The 18,448-nt window shown below is 42.1% G+C and overlaps 1 protein-coding gene across 2 annotated transcripts in view; it reads left to right on the forward strand.

The window, feature by feature from the left end:
• Positions 1–15,985: 15,985 nt before the first annotated feature.
• The window catches only part of STK17A (serine/threonine kinase 17a), a 37,525-nt gene continuing 35,062 nt past the window's right edge, over positions 15,986–18,448 (forward strand). For both annotated transcript variants that reach the window (XM_072760069.1, XM_072760070.1), the window contains exon 1: positions 15,986–16,283. In XM_072760069.1, coding sequence (XP_072616170.1) covers positions 16,075–16,283 — 209 coding nt within the window. In that variant the 5' untranslated portion in view covers positions 15,986–16,074. The remainder of the gene's footprint in view (positions 16,284–18,448) is intronic.

Below are 18,448 nucleotides of genomic sequence, written 5' to 3' on the forward strand. Positions count from 1 at the left end.
CCCAACAGTAATAGCAATAATAACAAAAGCTGACTTATATTTAGAGCCACACTATTCACCCGGGTCTTTAATTGCTCTAGTAATAATCACAGAAGGAATAAAAACATTGCCTATAAGTTTATTGCTTTTTAAAATAGTTTAGTAAATCAATAATTACTATTGTGCTATCTATTTAATCAATGGATTGATGAAGATTACTGTGATCACAATAAATTTTTTCACTACTTAAGAAAAACTAATTTGCGCTTTTCATGTATCCCCCTATGAGATAACTTATATCTCTATCTTAAACTGAAAAAAAAAAAAAACCCTGAAACATGGAGAAGTTAATCAATTTGCCCAAAGTAAATGATATGGTCAAGATTTGAACAAGAAGCTGGGCCCCAGAGCCCAAATAGTAGACCACCACCACACACTATCTTCCCTGAATTAACCATTTATTGAGCACTTATTATATGCTGGGTCTTGTGCTGGGTACAGGGGGGAAAGTGGCAGTCTTTGCCTCAGGGAATTCATGGTCTAGAAATATACAATTCATTCTTCTGCTTCATGTGAGATATGGCCCCTGTTTTGTTTTTTCTTTTTTAAGATTTTAATTTATTCATTTGAGAGAAAGAGCGCATGTGCACAAATAGGTAGGATAGCAGACAGAGGGAGAGGGAGAAGAAGGCTCCCCCATGAGCAGAGATCCTGATGCTGGGCTAGATCCCAGGAAGCAAACACTTAACTCACTGAGCCACTCAGGCACCCCTGGCTCCTGTTTTTGATATGAATAGTCCCTCTTGCAACCCTGCCCCAGCTCCTAAGTTAGATATGATGTCATTTAAAAAATAATAATAAATAGGCAAAATGTTATAGGAAAAAGAAAACAGGAGCCATTGGCTCCATTGAAGAGGAAACACAGACAGGAATGAAATAGTCAATAGAGAAGGGACAAGAAGTGACTGAATCAGCCTAAGAACCTTCACATCTTGAAGACCTGGGAGATGACAACTACGAAGAGATTTAATGTCCAGAAACTCTGAGTGAGTTAGTGTTAAAACTTGCCAAAATTAATCATCTTATATATGCCCAAGAATTTGTATTTCTTTCCATCTTATTCCAAAGAGTTTATCTTATAGTTTTTTTCCTTTATAATTATGTAATCCCTATTATTTTTTAAATGTAATAAAAATTGGTTCATATCCAAACTTTTATATCTGTCCTTTCTAAAAAGAGCTGTTCTTCTTTTAAGCTTATTATCTTAGTAGGAAAAATTAAATAATAATCTTCTAATATTGTGACAGTTGCATGAAATGGCCTCCATTCTTCATCCCTCCCTACAGCCATACCCAGTCACGTCCCACTGGGAGCCTAGGCCAGAGGCGTGTAAATTCCTTGCACAATTGAACTTGATCTCTCTCGGGAATCTCCACTGTCATGGAAATAGAGGTGTAAGAAGAGGATAAACGCATGGGGAGCAGTGGTGAGACTGGACTAAATCAATCTATGGCCAGATGACCCCCAGATACTTGAGTAAACATGGCCAAGATTATGAAAGCCACCTAAGCCAAATTCCAGCTGACCCCAGAAATGTGAAATAAAGGTTTATAGTTACATGCCAGTGATATTTTGTGATGGTTATACATCATTGTTGTGGCAGTGGATAAGCACTTCAAAGACCAGTGGGCATCTTTCCATTCTGGGATTAATTTTTGAAACCAAGCACTGAAAGTTTAGTTTAATGGTATGAATGTGCCCATTATGCATGGTAGCCATTGTTTAAATTAATAATGATACTGAAAACAGAAGAGAAATTGGCATATTTGCATGAGCTCATCAACAAAAAATTATAAAATACATGAGGAACTCCACTGCCAGGAAAGAGAATCCACAGATAGAATAAACAGGAAGAACTTAAAATATACTGCCATCTAAAAGAGGTATAAAATAAATGCCTAGAAATGTTCGAACACACAAGGAAATAATAGAATACATAAATTAGAAACAGGAGATTACAAACCTAGAAAGGCAGCCTTGAAAAGGACAATACTGTGCTTTTTTCCTTTTCTTTTCTGGAATAAGCCATTTGAATTCGTTAAGTATTTAACTTGTATGAAAATGTGTAGCAGCTCACAGCACTTGAAAGATGTGGCTTCTAAAGTAAGTGAATCTATATATTTCATATATATGTATTTATAAAATGTACTTTTATCATAACTACATGATAAAACAAATATTGCTCTGTTACTTTTTATTTTCTAAATTCACGTTCAGGTTGACATAAGAATGCACAAATGCTGAACTTCTACCCTAAGAAAGCTGAACTTCAACTTTCAAAAAGTAGACTTTGTAGATATTTAATAAATGTTTTTTAAATTTGTTTTTGCCATAGTAAATATAATTTGTTTCAGCGCCATAGCAACACACACATATACGTAAATATGATTTGGGTTTTTAATTATTGTTATCAATTTGTGTAATTTATACATCAAAATTCCTTGAATTTATAGTTCAGTAAGTTTCATTTATTCTGAGACTAGGTATTATGTGTATATAAGTTCATGATTTTTAGGTCTCCTTGGTGGCTTGTTTCTTTTACAAATATGTGATTACATACCTTCTTAGTTCCCATCAATATTCATCTAAAATTCTACTCTCTTGGCTATTAACAGTTATTAAGAGTTCTATGAAGATCTACATTCAACTACTGTGTAGATACCCATAAGATCCTATACCCAACACACAGGGAATATGCATTCTTCCCAAGCACGTGAGACATTAAAAAAAAAAGAAAGAAAGAAAGAAAGAAAGAAAGAAAGAAAGAAAGAAAGAAAAAAGACTACAATGTCTTAAAAAACACCAAAGAAATGATAGTCGCAACCTTAACTGACCACAATGCAATATAATTAAAAGCCAATACTTTAAAAACAAAAATCTACTTAACCTATTTACCACGGGATAAGAACAAGACATGAGTTATCCCTAACTCATGGAAGCAGCTAAAACATCTCTTACACTCACATATTCAACTGGCCAATGAACATCTCTCTCTATTCAGTGGGCTAATAAAGCTATCGTGCTTTTTTCAATAAGGGTTTTGATCAGGAAAATATAGCCACTCTGATCCAGAATAAGGAATTTACTATAAAGATAGACCTTACACAGTTGTGGGAGCTGGTGAATAAATCTACGGGAGCTTTGCAGCTGATGGTTGCTCTGAATCAAGAAGAAAAGCCAGCTATAAAGCAGGAATGAGCTAGATAAGGCACTAAGATAAACTGAAACTCATGAGAACAAACTAGAAGCCTCCTCAGGTTGGTGATCTTCCAAAAGCAATGGTTCCTTTCATCATGGAACTGCATACATTTCTGACCCAAGACTTAGAGAAACTGCAGAAAGATCCTTCTCCCAAACTCTTCATCTAATCTGCCACCAATTCCTGTTGGACCTAGCTTAAAAGAATTCCACTGTTTTTCATCAATCCCATTGCCATGTCCCTAGTCTGAGCCACAATTTCACATCTGTATGATTGTCAAGCCAGCCTTCTTGCATCTAGTTCACAACGCTATGGTCTGTCCTCCACACTGTAGCCAAATAATCATTATAAAACATGTGTTAATCATGTCACTCTTCAGTTTAAATTCTCTCATAAGTTTCTACATCCCTCCTTGATTTGCTACTAGTTACCTCACTTATCTCTCACCTCTCTCTCCTAGTCACACACCCCAAACACATTTTCACCTGAAAGTATTTGCAATCATGATTCGCTCTGCTTGAGATGCTCTTCTTCTGCATGTCCACAAGATTCTCTTTCTGTTTTTATTTAGGTCTCTCCCTATATGTCACCTTCTCACAGGGATGTTTCCTGGCCAATGCATCTGAAGTACCGCCTCCAGTCCTTCTCTACATCCTATTCTTTCTTCATGTTTTTTTCAGACTCCTTATCTCTACCTGACATTGTCTTATACAGTTGATCCTTGAACAATACTGGGCCTGGGGTGCGGACTCCCCAAGCACTTGAAAATTTATATATAGCTTTTGACCCCTCAAACTTAATAGCCTACTTACTATAGGCTAAAATCCTTACCAATAATATAAACAGTCAATTAACACATAGTTTGTTTATTATATGTATTACATACTGTATTCTTACAATAAAGTAAGCTTAAGAAAAGAAAATGTTTTTAAGAAAATCATTAGAGAAAATACATGTACAGTACCATCTGGCATTTACTGAAAAAAAAAAAGTCATACATAAGTGGACCTGCATGCTTCAAAACCCATGTTGTTCAAGGGTCACCTATTTTCTTATTGCATCACCTCCATAATAATGTAAACCCCAGGAAAGCAGGGATATTGTTTTGTTTACCCTTAGAGCACCAAGGCCTAGCTAGACCAGTTCTTGGTGGAGTAAATATTCAGTGGATACTTCCTAAATAAATAAATGAATTCATTTCATATAGAGTATAAAAAACTTGGAGTTTTATTCGAGTATAAAAAAAGGCTTCAAGTGTCCGGTTCTGCATGTAAGGTGCTTACAAATTGCCACTCTGTCCTAACAACACGTAAAAAATTGAACAGACTGAAAAATTAACTCTCTCCTTGGAACCATAAGAGAGGGAAAGACACAGGGAAAACCACGGACTTTATTTTGTTTTATTTTTTTAAGGATTTTATTTATTCGTGATAGACATAGAGAGAGAGCAGCAGAGACACAGGCAGAGGGAGAAGCAGGCTCCCTGCAGGGAGCCAGACGTGGGACTTGATCCCGGGACTCCAGGATCATACCCTGGGCTGAAGGTAGCGCTAAACCACTGAGCCACCCGGGCTGCCCAAAACTGTGGCCTTTAGTATTGGAGAGACAGACAGACAAATACAGGGAGTATAGAATACCAGACCAGAGACTCGAGCAGAAATTGCCATAGGAACCTGTGCTGGAGTAGGAAACCCTGGATTCTAATTGACAAATTGCTGGAAGCTTAGGGTGGACAAATCTGAGGGTTAAAAACCCTAACCATAGGAAAACCTCCACCATATTATGAGATTTACTTCCAGGTGTTTAAACAAGTCCCCAGAGCAAATATCAGAGAACAATTTCTCTAAGCTTGAAGGGAAAAGAGAACCATTTTGAAACATGCCAGAGCATTTTGTTCTTTTTAACAAGGCCTGTCCTCATGGGAAAGCAGTTAACTGGATCTCTGCCTGCTGGAGTGTTATGAGAGTCTCATTGACTTTGGGGAAAGGAAATACCAGACTCTGGGCCACTCTAGAACTCCACTTGGGAGGAGAGAAATGCCCTTCTATTCTCTCCCACCTAAGGAAAGAGGAAAAAGTTGACTTAGAAAAATTGTGAAGCTCACAGTCCAGAGGCACAGACCCACTGAAAGACTGAGACTTAATCATGGACTATAGCACACTTCCCTCCCCCACGTTGCACCCCCACATCACTGAAGGCTTACGTACAGCAATTCCTTTAATGCAATAGCTCATGTTTGGCTATTGAGAAAGAATTACGAGGCATATCAAAAGGCAAAAACAAACACATAAAGAGATAGAGCAAGCAATCATCAGAACCAGAAATGGCAGAGGTGTTGGAATTACTAGACTGGGAATATAAAGTAGCGTGATTAATATGCTAAGGGTCTAATGGATAAAGTAGACAATACACAAAAACAGATGGGCAATGTAAGCAGAGAAATGGAAATCTTAAACCAGAGCCAAAAAGAAATGCTAGGGATCAAACACAGTGCAACAGAAACAAAGTATGCCTTTTATGGGCTTATTAGTAGACTGGACACAGATAAGGAAATAATCTCTAAAATTGAGGATATCTCAATAGTAACGCCAAGACTGAAAAGCAAAAAGAACAAAGATTGGGGAAAAAGAGAGAGAGAGAGAGAGAGAGAGAGAGAGAGAACAGACTGTGCAAGCATTATGGAACAATTACAAAAAATTACAAAAGGTATGGGTTCACAGTCACGTCTGCGGTTGGCAAGCACGTTACCAGAGGTCATTGCTGCCAAGTCCCTAAGCTTTCACATTTTGGATTCCTGGGCAGGTCTCTGCATAGGCAGGACTGTCTCCAGACTGCAGCAGAGCACGTCAGGAGTGATGTCATAGGACTGCTTCAAGGACCACAGTTGGATCTGAAGCTGGTGGGCCTGTTCTCAGAGATGCCCATGGGTTTGTCCACCACTGGGTCCCTGGGTCTAACTGCCTCTAGAGTGGAGCTAGAGCTGGGTCACGTGACTGTGGCAGGGACTGCAGTTGGGTCTGAGGCCAATAGGCCCTGTAACTGAGGGCATGACAAGCATGGCTCCTCCGGGGTCCCTTAGCAGAAGGGGCTGTTGAGCAGAACCATGAATCATCTTGAGCAGAGATTGAGTCAAGTGCACAGAGGGACAAGGCTGCTTCTATTCCACAGCAGGCCTGCCAGTGGTGCATGCGCCTGCCTTCTCAAAGGACCCGTCCTCAGTCTTGGGCTTCACTGAGGTGTTACAACCTCCCTCTCAGATCTCAAAATTCTCACAAAGTCACTTTTGTCTGTGGGTAGCTACCAAATATGTGTTTCCTTGGGAGAGGTGATCTGGGAACCTCTCATCCCACCATCTTGCTGATGTCACCAGTATCATCCTGTCTTGATTACTGTAGCTTTATGGCAGGTCTTGAAGTTGGTTAGTGTCAGTCCTCTGGTTACGTTCTTTCTCTTCAATATTGTGTTGGAGATTCCAGGTCTTTTGCCTCTCCGGGTGAATTTCAGAATCAATAACTACAATAATTCACTGTGATTTTTACTGGGATTATGTTTAATCTACAGATCGAAATGGTGTTATTTTGAGGCCCCAAGAAAGCACCTCAAGGTAAATCTTAAAAAATAGTGCCTAGAATATATTTATCCTAGGAATTTGATAAATGTTATTTCTGGCTGAACAGCCTTAGCTTACATAGGAGACAGAATTTAAGAATTAAAACATTCCTGCATCAGGTCAGTAAAGTCCAGTACAAAACAATTACTTCTGTGTCAACAGAGTCTTTATAGAACATTAAAAGGCTGACCTTTACTTTCCTCTCATTTCCTGGAGGATATCATCAGATATTTTGTAAGCAAATGTATTAATCTTCTTTTCTAATGTTGTGCCTTTGTATGTAGTAGAAACTAATTGTAGACTCATGGCGGGTAATAATGTTTTATTCTTTTAAGCTTTTTTTTTAATTCCAGTTAGTTAACACACAGTGTCACATTAGTTTCAGGTGTGCAATACAGTGATTCAACACTTCCTTTTGATACCTGGTGCTTATCATGACAAGTGCACTCCTTAACCCCCACCAGTTATTTAACTCATCCTCTATCCTCTTCCCCTCTGGCAACCATCAGTTTGTTCTAATTAAGAGTCTGTTTCTTGAGTTGAGATGGCAGGGAGTAGGGGACCCCAAGTAGCTGGAATTCAGCTAGACAGTTATCCAATCATTCTGAATACCTGCAAAATCCATCAGAGAGCTGAGAAAAGAAAAGCTGCAATTCTACAAATAGAAAAGCAACCACTTTTTGGAAGGTAGGAAATGCAGAGACATGAATCTGGGATGATCTATTGGAGGATATGGTGGAGAGGAGGGAGCCTGCTTAAGGAGGCTACCACAAAGCATGATAAGCAGTGGGGCACAGAATCAAAACTTGTAGAAGTCTGCTACACTGAAGGACATCCACCCCACTGGAGGTGAAGTGGAGCAGAATCCCAGGTGGGACAGTGTGGTCTCAGGACCCGTGGGGTCACAAAATGAACAAGGATGCCCTAGTGCAGCAGAGTTTCCAGGCATGGGAGCAGGGAAGCCAGCTGTAAACAGTGGGTCTAGGCACGGGCTTTCTGCTCCGTGTTGCTATAAGCTGAGAACCTCTGCCCAGTCACGCAACCACTGTCCCAGCAGGGGCCCAGCAAAAGGCAGAAGCCTGGTGAGACCCTCGTCCCCCTCACTACCCCCAAGGAGGAACAGCTTGGGTGGGAGCTGCAGGAGTCTTTAAAGTTTGGAGACTCAAAACTGGGTCATGAGCCTGAGATGAAAATGATCCATCAGAGGCTGTGTGAACACAGGGTGAGGATGGAGACCAGGGAGACAGGAGTGATGGATTGCTTTCTGTCAAGGCTCACTGAAGAAGTGGGGGTGCAAACTTTTAGCTCTGGGGTAGAGATCCAGGCACCACCACTGTCATCCTCCCTGTTGGGCCTGAAAGCCTTCAGGGGGCAACACAGCACCATTTACAGGGGCCCAGCGCCCTGGCAAAAGAGGCACAATTCCACTAGGCCAAGGATGTGGGAAAAATCAGTGCAACAGGCCCCTCCCCGGAAGACCAGCAGGAACAAGGGGCAAGCATCAAGTTCACTGATCAGAGAGACTGCAAAGCTTCAGCTCTTGGGGGAAAACAGTAGATAGCATTTGTGGGTTTTTATTATTCTGTATCTTCCAGATTTTTTTCAGCTCTTATTTTTTTTTCAATTCTTTTCTTTTATTCTTTTTAAATTTTAATATATATATATATTATATATATAATATATATATAATTTTGGTTTCCTTTCCTTGTATTTTATCTTGTATGCATGCACTTATGTATTTATGTATTTATGCTTGCCTCACAAGAAAGAATAGGAGGAAGTAGTCACTGTCCAAGGATTTAACGAACATGGATATAAGTAAGATGTCATGACTGGGATTCAAAACAACAATTATAAGAATACTTAGCTGGACTTGAAAAAAAGCATAGAAGACACTAGAGAATCCCTTGCTGAAGAAATAAAAGAATTAAAATCTAAAGAGGCCAAAATTAAAAATGTTATTACTGAGATGCAGTAAAAAATGGAGGCTCTGACAGCAAGAATACACAGGCAGAAGAGAGACTCAGGGATGCAGAAGACAAAATGATGCAAAATAAGGAAGCCAAGAAAAAGAGAGAGAGAAGCAACTAATGGATCATGAAGGAAGACTTTGAGAAATCAGCAATTCCATAAAGCAAAATAATATCTAGATAATAAGGGTCCCAGAAGATGAAGAGAGAGCGGGAAGAAGGCTTAATTGAACAAATTATAGGTGAGAACTTCCCTAACCTGGGAAAGGAAACAGGCATTCAAGTTCAGGAGGCACAGAAAACTTGCCTCAAAATCAATAAAAATATTGTTGAACACCTCAACATACAATAGTGAAGCTGGGAAATTCCAGAGATAAAGAGAAATCCTGAAAGCAACTCAGGATATGAGGTCCTTAACCTACAAGAGTAGAAACATAAGGCTGACAGCAGACCTAACCACAGAGACCTGGCAGTCCAGAAAAGACTGGCATGATATGTTCAACATGCGAAATGGGAAAAATATGAAGCCAAGAATACTTTATCCAGCAAGGCTTCATTCAGAAAAGAAGGAAAGATAAAGAGTTTCCAGGACAAACAAAAACTAAAGGCATTTGTGAACACTAAACCAGCCCTGAAAGAAATATGAAAGGGGATCTTTGAGCACAGGGAGAACCCAAAGTAACAGAGACCAGAAAGGAACAGAGACAATCTACAGAAACAGTGACTTCACAGGTAACATGGTGACACTAAATTCATATCTTTCAATAATTACTCTGAATGTAAATGGACGAAATGCTCCAATCAAAAGACAGAGGGTATCAGATTGGATTGAAAAAAATAAGACCCATTGATATGCTGTCTATAAGGGACTCATTTTAGACCCAAGGACACTTGCAGATTGGAAATGAGAACCACTCACCATGCTAATGGACATCAAAAGAAAGCCAGAGTAGTAATCCTTACATCAAACAAGCTAGATTTTAAGCCAAAAACTGTAATAAGAGATGAAGAAGGATACTCTATCATAAAAAGGACATCTATCCAACAAGAAGATCTAGCAATTGTAAATATTTATGTCCTTAACTTGTGAGTAGCCAACTATATAAACCAATTAATAACAAAATTAAAGAGACACTTGATAGTAGGACAATAATAGTAGGCACTTTAGCATCAATGGACAGATCATCTAAACAGGAGATCAGTAAGGAACACGGGCTTTGAATGACACACTGGACCAGATGGACTTCACAGATATATTAAGACCATTCCATCCTAAAGCAACAGAATACACATTCTTCTCAAGTGTACATGGGACATTCTCCAGAATAGATCACATAGTGGGTCACAAATCAGGCCTCAACTGGTACAAAAAGACTGAAATTATACCATGCATATTTTCAGACCACAATGCTTTAAAACTAACTCAATAACAACAGAAAGCTTGGAAGGAAAACAAAAGCATGGAGGTTAAAGAACATCCTACTAAGAATGAATGGGTTAATCAGGAAGTTAAAGAAGAAATTAAAAATGCATGGAAACAAATAAAAATGAAAACATAACAATTCAGAATCTCTGTGATACAGCAAAGCTAGTTCTAGAGGGACGAATATAGCAACAGAGGCCTTTCTCAAGAAACAAGAAAAGTCTCAAAGACAGAACCTAATCTTATACCTAAAGAAACTGGAAAAAGAATAGCAAATAAAGCCTAAGTCCATCAGAAGAGGAATAATAAAGATTAGACCAGAAATCAGTGACGTGGAAATAAAAAAACAATAGAACAGATGAATGAAACTAGGAGCTGGCTCTTTGAAAGAATCAATAAAATTGATAAACCCTAACCAGACTTACAAAAAAGAGAAAGAACTCAAACAAATAAAATCATGAATGAAAGAGGAGAGATCACAACCAACACAAAAGAAATACAATTATAAGAGAATATTATGAGCAATTACATACCAACAAATTAGGCAATCTGGAAGAAATGGATACATTCCTAGAAACACATAAACTACCAAGAGACTAGCTAGTAAGATCCAATAGTACATTAAAAGGACTACTCACCACGCCCAAGTGGGATTTATTCCTGGGATGCAAAGGTGGCTCAACATCTACAAATCAATCAGTGGGATACACAACATTAATAAAAGAAAGGACTCCGGGATCCCTGGGTGGCTCAGCGGATTAGCACCTGCCTTTGGCCCAGGGCACAATGCTGCAGTCCTGGGATCGAGTCCCGCATCAGGATCCCGGTGTGGAGCCTGCTTCTTCCTCTGCCTGTGTCTCTGCCTCTCTCTCTACCTCTGTGTCTATCATGAATGAATAAATAAATCTTTTAAAAAAATAAAATGAAATACAAATAAAAGAAAGGACAAGAACCATATGATCCTCTCAAAAGATGCAGAAAAAGCAATAGTCAAAATACATAACCCTTTCTTGACTGAAACTATCTGCAGTGTAGGGGATAGAGGACATACCTCAATGTCATAAAACTTATATACGGAAAACCCACAGGGACTATCATCCTCAACAGGGAAAAACTGAGAGCTTTTCCTCTAAGGTCAGAAATAAGACAGGAGGTCCACTCTCACCATTTTTATTCAACATAGTACTGGAAGTCCTGGCCTCAGCAATCAGACAACTAAAAGGAATAAAAGGCATCCAACCTGGCAAGGAAGAAGTCAAGCTTCCACTCACAGGTGAAATGATACTCTATGTAGAAAACCGGAAAGACCTCAGTAAAAAACTGCTAGAACTGATATAGGAATTCAGGCAAGTCACAGGATATAAAATCAGTGCACAGTAATCAGTTGCATCTATACACTAACAATGAGATCAAAGAAAGAGAAATCAAGGCATGGATTCCATTTACAATTGCCCCCCAAACCATGATACACCTAGGAATAAACCCAACCAAAGAGGTAAAGGATCTGTAATCTTAAAACTATAAAACACTTATGAAAGAAATTGAAGAGGACATGAAAAGATGGAAAAACATTCCAAGATTGAATCATGAATCAGAAGACAATCTGAATAAACTGATAGCAGGAAATAAAACTGAATAAGTAATTAGGAAAAAAAAAAACAAAAAACAAAACAACCGCAAAGGTCCAGGTCCAGATGGCTTCATGGGTGAATTTAACCACACATTTAAAGACAGATTTACACTTATCCTTTTCAACTTATTCCAAAATAATTAAGGAGGAAGGAATACTTCTAAACTCATTTTATGAGGTCAGTTTTATCCTGATACAAAAACAAAAGATACTACAAGAAAAAGAAAACAATTATAGGGCAATATCCCTGATGAACATAGATGCAAAAATCTTAAAGTATTAATTAGCCAACCAAATTCAATGATGCATTAAAAGAATCATACACTGTCATCAAGTGGGATTCATCCGGGGATCCAAGGATAGTTTAATATCTGCAAATAAATGTGATACACCCCATCAACAAAATGAAGTATTAAAAAATCACATGATTATCTTAATAGGGGCAGAAAAAGCATTTGACAAAATAAAAATTCTGAACAATTTGTATAGAGGAAATGTACTCAGCATAATCAAAGCCATACATGACAAACCCACAGCCCACATGATAGTCAACATGAAAAGCTGAAAGGTTTCCTCCCAGATCAGGAATGAGAAAGGAGAGCTACTCTCCCCACTTTTACTCAATATGGTATTGGAAGTCCTCATCCCACCAATTAGGCAAGAAAAACAAATAAAAAGTATCCAAATTGGAAAGGAAGAAGAAAAACTGTCACTATTTGCAGATGACATGATACCATATATAGAAAACCCTAAAGCCTCCACCAAAAAATTATTAGAACAAATGAATTCAGTAATGCTGCAGGATACAAAATTAATATACAGAAATCTGTTGCATTTCTATGCCCTAATAACAAACTATCAGAAAAAGAGATGAAGAAAACAATCCCATTTACAATTGCATCAAACAGAATGAAATACCTAGGAATAAATTTTTTAAAGATTTTATTTATTCATTCATTCATGCATTCATTTGAGAGAAAAGAGACAGAAAGAGAGCATGGGCAGGGGGAGGAGCAAAAGGAGAGGGACAAGCAGACTCCATGATGAGCATGGAGCCAGACGTGGATTTGGTCTTGGGTGCTCAAATTTATGACCCTGAGATCATGCCCTGAGCTGAAACCAAGAGTCAGATGCTCAACCAAATGGGCCACCCAGCTGCCCCAACCTAGGAATAAATTTAACCAATGAGGTAAAAGATCCATACTCTGAAAATTCTGAGTCACTGAAAAAGAAATTGAAGATGACACAAATAAATGGAAAGATACACCATACTCATAGATTGGAAGAATTAATATTGTTTAAATGTCCACACTACTCAAAGCAATCTACAGATACAATACAACCCCCATCAAAATACCAATAGTATTTTCCATCAAACTAGAACAAATAACCCTAAAATTTGTGTGGAACTGCAAAAGACCCAGAATAGCAAAGCAATCTTGAGAGAGAGCAAAGTTGGAGGTATCATGCTTCCAGATCAAACTATACTACAAATCTGTGATAATCAAAACACAAAACAGATACACAGATCAGTAGAACACAATGGGGAGCCTAGAAATAAACCCATGCTTATATGGTCAATCTATAACAAAGGAGGAAAGAACAGACAATGTGGACAAGACAGTATCTTTAAAAAGCAGCCTGAGAAAACTGGGCAGGTACATGCAAAAGAATGAAACCAGACCACGTATTTTACACCATATTCGAAAATCAACTCAAAGTGGATTGAAAACTTAAATGTAAACTAAAACCATAAAACTCCTAGAAGAAAACCCAGACAGTAAGCTCTTTATCAGTCTCAATATTTTTTGGCTATGTACCCTCAGGCAAGGGCAGAAAAAAGCCAAAAATAAACAAATGGGACTACCTCAAACTAAAAAGGGTTTTGCACAGCGAAGGAAAGCATCAATAAAACAAAAAATAATCTACGCACTGGGAGAAGATATTTGAAAATTATATATCTGATAGGGGATTGATATCCAAAATACATAAAGGACTCATACAACTCAATAACAAAAAGCAAACAACCCAGTAAAAAAAATGGGCAGAGGACATGAACAGACATTTTCCCAAAGAAAACACACAAGTGGCCAACAGACACATGAAAAGATGATCAACATCTCTAATCATCAGTGAAATGCAAGTCAAAACAATAATGAGATACTCACCTCACTCACACCTGTAAGAATGTCTGTTATCAAAAAGACAAGAAATAACAAATGTTGGTGAAGGTGTGCACTGTTGGTGGGAATGTAAAATCAGGTAGCCCCTGTGGAGCACAGTAGATGAGTTCCTCAATTAAAGACAGATCTACCATCTGCTCTAGAAATTCCACTTCTGGGTACTTATCTGAAGGGAAAAAACACTAATTCAAAAAGATATATGTACCACCATGTTTGTTGTGGCATTATTTACAATACCCAAGGTATGGAAGCAACCTAAGTGTGCACTGAGAGATGCATGGATACAGATTATATATATATGTGTATATATATATATTATATATATAATATATATATTGGATAATATATCCATGGATATATTGCATATAGGATATAGGATATATATTGGATACAGGATATAGGATATATATGGATAAAGATTATATATACAATCTTATATATATAGAATATATATAATCTTATATATAATATATAATTAGATATATATTATAATATAATGTATAATATAATATAATTATAATATATATAATATATTATATATATATAACTCAGCCCTGAAAAAAAGAAATTTGCCATTTTCAATAACATGGATGGTCCTAGAGGGTATTATGTTAAGTGAAATAGGTCAGAGAAAGACAAATACCATATAATTTCACTTATACTTGGAATCTTAAAAAAAAAACACAAAACAAAACAGAAACAGACTTAAAAATACGGAGAACAAATAAGTGGAGGGGAGGCAGGTAGGTCAGAGAAAGACAAATACCATATAATTTCACTTATACTTGGAATCTTAAAAAAAACACACAAAACAAAACAGAAACAAACTTAAAAATACGGAGAACAAATAAGTGGAGGGGAGGCAGGTAGGCAAAATAGGTGAAGGGGATTAAGAGGTACTGAGTTCTAGTTATAAGATGAGTTATGAGGATGTAATGCACAACCTAGGCAATACAGTGAATAATATTTTAATAACTTTGTACAGTGATAGAGGGCAAGTAGATCTATGGTGGTGATCATTTCACAATTTACAAAAATATAGGTACTGTCTTGAACACCTGCAACTAACACAATATTGTAAGTCCACTTTAATTTCAGTTTTAAAAGGATCAGATGAGCAGGTGGAGGGAGAAGGTGTGCGGGACACCTGTACCCTCCCCTTGGTTTTGCTATGAACCTAAAATTTCTGTAAAATAAAAAGTAAAGTCTACTTAAAAAACAGCAACGTAATACTTTTTTTAAAGGCCAGACGAGAACACAGCAAAGGTACAGACGGTGCAGTCGTGGCTGGGGCACCGGGCGGGGTGAGGCCTTAAGGCTCTTCATCCCAGCCCCGCTTCCCGCCAGCGTGGGAGGGAGCCAGGTGCCCGCGGCTCCCAGCGCGCACAGCCCCCGCGCCCGAGTGCCCCGCCCGTGCCCGCACGCGCCAGCTCAGGTCGGGGCGCGCCGCGGGCTCGGCAGGTGCGCGGCTGGCTGAGGCCGCGAGGCCCGGAGCGCGGTCGGGAGGGCGGGCGGGCGGGGCTCCCTCCCCCGAGGCCGGGGCGGCCCCGCGTCGCAGCTCCTCGCTCTCGGCTGCAGAGGGAGCGCGCGAGGCACCCGGCGCTCCGCACAGCGGGCCGGAGAGCGAGGGGGCGGGGCCAGCGGCGGGGGCGGGGCCGGGGGCGGAGCCGAGCCAGGGGCGGGGCGGACAGGATAGGGGCGGGGCGATGTTGGACCAGGGGACGGGGTAGGACCAGGGAGCCGGGTAGGACCGGAGGGTGGGGCGGGGCAGGACCAGGGGGCGGGGCTAGGTAGACGCAGGGGGCGGGGCGGGTAGGACCGGAAGGCGGGGCGGGGCCTGGGCGGGGCCTGGGCGGGGCCGGGGGCGGGGCGGGGCCTGGGCGGGGCGGGGCCGGGAGTGTCGGGCCGCAGTTTAAGCGCGCGGAGGGGGCGGGCGGCTTCCCGGAGGCCGGCGAGCGGCGCGAGGAGCCGCGGCTGGGGCGGTTGCCCGCGGCGGCCGGCAGGGAGACGACCCGGCAGCATGATCCCGCTGGAGAAGCCGGGCGGCCGCGCCTCCCCGTCGGCCGGCGCGGCGGGGGCGGGGGCGCGGGCGGGGGCGGGCCGGAGCGTGTGCGCGCCGCGGAGGGCGCCCCCCGGCCGGGGCGGGCTGCTCACGGAGATCTGCACGGCGGTGCGCAGCGAGCCCTTCCAGGACGGCTACAGCCTGAGCCCGGGCCGGGAGCTGGGCAGGTGAGGCCGCGGGCGGGGCCGGGGGCGGGGGCGTGACCCGGCGCGGGGCTGGGGGCGGGCGGGGCGCTCGGCGGGTTCCCGGCGCGGGCGGGCGTGGGGGGCGCTGCCCGGGGGCGCCCGGGGGTCCCGGGGGTGTCGTCCTTGGCTGCGGGAGGGGCCCGCGGCGCCGTGACAGCTCCGGCGGCTGGTGCCGACGAACCCCGCCGTCTGCCCGCCTCACTTTCGGTTCTGGTTCCGGTTCTGGTTCTAGCTCTGGGCCGCTTTAGCTCTCAAACCCGCGGTGGGAGCCCCGCGCGCAGGCCCCTGGCGCCCGCCCCGCCCTCCCCGCCCGGGGCCCCCTCCCCTGGGGACCGGCCCCCCTTCCCCTTCCCCTTCCCCTTCCACTTCCCCTTCCCCTCCGGAGCGGTTCGCAGGAGCTGTGCAAAGCCCCGCTTCTGCGGTCGGGCCCGAACCCCGTGGCCGGCCTCGGGCGCCGTGCGGCCCCTCCGGCCTGGGGAGCAGCGGGCCGGCCCGGGGCGTGCAGGGGCGTCAGCTCCGGCTGCGGACGCGGCTCCGGGGGCGGGGGCAGAGGCGGAGGCGCCCGCGCCGCGGCGGGGGGAGGGCCCGACCCTCAGGACCCCCCGACCCTCAGGACCCCCCGCCTGGGATCTGGGAAGGGGAGAGTCTTCCCGTGGCGTCGGTGGCGAACAACGTCCCTTAAAAAGTGGTGTTTACGTTCCCTGTCCGCAGGGGCCGACCTCAGCGCGTCCTGCTTGCCCCAAGTGTAAGGAGGTCGAGCCCCCGAGGACCAGGTCTCCTTCGCCGCGGCGGGCGCCGGCTCACCCGGCCTGTCCGCGCTTGAGTACGACGAGGCGGACCTGGACGGCCACGGGCACCGCCAGGCATCCCGAAGTAGCCCTGGTCTGTGGGAAAAGGGAAACTAAGACTTCCTATTACTTGGCGCCTGGCCTCATTCCACTAAAGGAAAACTCGGAGTCACACAGCCTGAAATACCTCCAGGTGGCAGGCACAGTCTTGCAGGCTTTGTGGGGAATGATTTAATGTGAGAAAAGTGATTCGCACCCTACCAGGTGTTGATACTGATTCCTCTAGGAATGTTCCTTTCTCTCAACTCTTGTTTTTATCTGTATCATAAAATTCACTTGCCTCCAGTGAATAGTTTATCTTTTACATACATGTTACATATATTTATGTCCTCGTATAGACTCTTTCCACCAAAGTAGTGACTTGTAAAGCAGCAGAACAATAGCTGCTTGATAGAAGAGCCTAAAACTGGAAAACAAAATAAACATATTGGTTTCTTTTTGTTGCTTTTTTTTTTTTTTTTTTTTTTTGACCCTTGTTATGGAGAAGTTGAATGCAATGGTGAAGAGCATGGGCTTTCGGGGTCAGTCTGTGCTTGAATCTGATTTCCTTGTTGTGTGTACTTGAGTAACTCACCGTTTGTTGCCTCGCAGTTGTGCAGAGAACTAGATGGAACCCATCTGCAGCACTGAGGCTGTGCCTTCCTGAGAGGGAGCCCTCGATAAGCGTAATTCATTGTGTAACAGTAAATGTTCTTTGACGTGTAACCAGAGAGCAAAAATAAGAAAACCTCCACAACTTTGTGCTTCCCTCTGTGGCAGAAGGAATGAGATCTCCTTGCAAAAGACACAGGAAGTGTTTAGAACCCTCGGGAAGCAAAAGTTCTGTTTTGTGTGATTAGCAGCAGCCTTTAAGGCCTATAAATTTTGCCTGTAATATGACATAATTGCTTATTCGTAATCTTTTCCGTAGTACGAAAGTTGTCTCTTTTTCCGGCTATGAACTGTGGCTGCATTTCTGATGTGACTGATGATCTCATTCTGATACAGAACTTGCAAAATCTCCTATGTTAACGTCTTAACCATGTGGAGGAGAAACAGAAGATCTGTTTGTTAGAATTTACTGTGGCCTCCCATTTAGTCAAAAATGTTGAAGAGGTGTGAAGAGCTAACCGTTCAGATGAAGAAACAGTTCTTTTGGGAGTTTGTATTATTTTCTCTTACACAGAAAGCTTTCAGTCAAAGGATTGAAGAGAATTTTTGAAATGGTCAATATTGGTTCTAGAGTAATAACAGAATATGATGTTGATTATTTTAAGAAATGACATGTCACATTCTTTAAAAGTCTCCAGCAGGGTCCAT

The sequence above is a fragment of the Vulpes vulpes genome, chromosome 5, assembly GCF_048418805.1.
Source record: "Vulpes vulpes isolate BD-2025 chromosome 5, VulVul3, whole genome shotgun sequence".
Lineage (NCBI taxonomy): Eukaryota > Metazoa > Chordata > Mammalia > Carnivora > Canidae > Vulpes > Vulpes vulpes.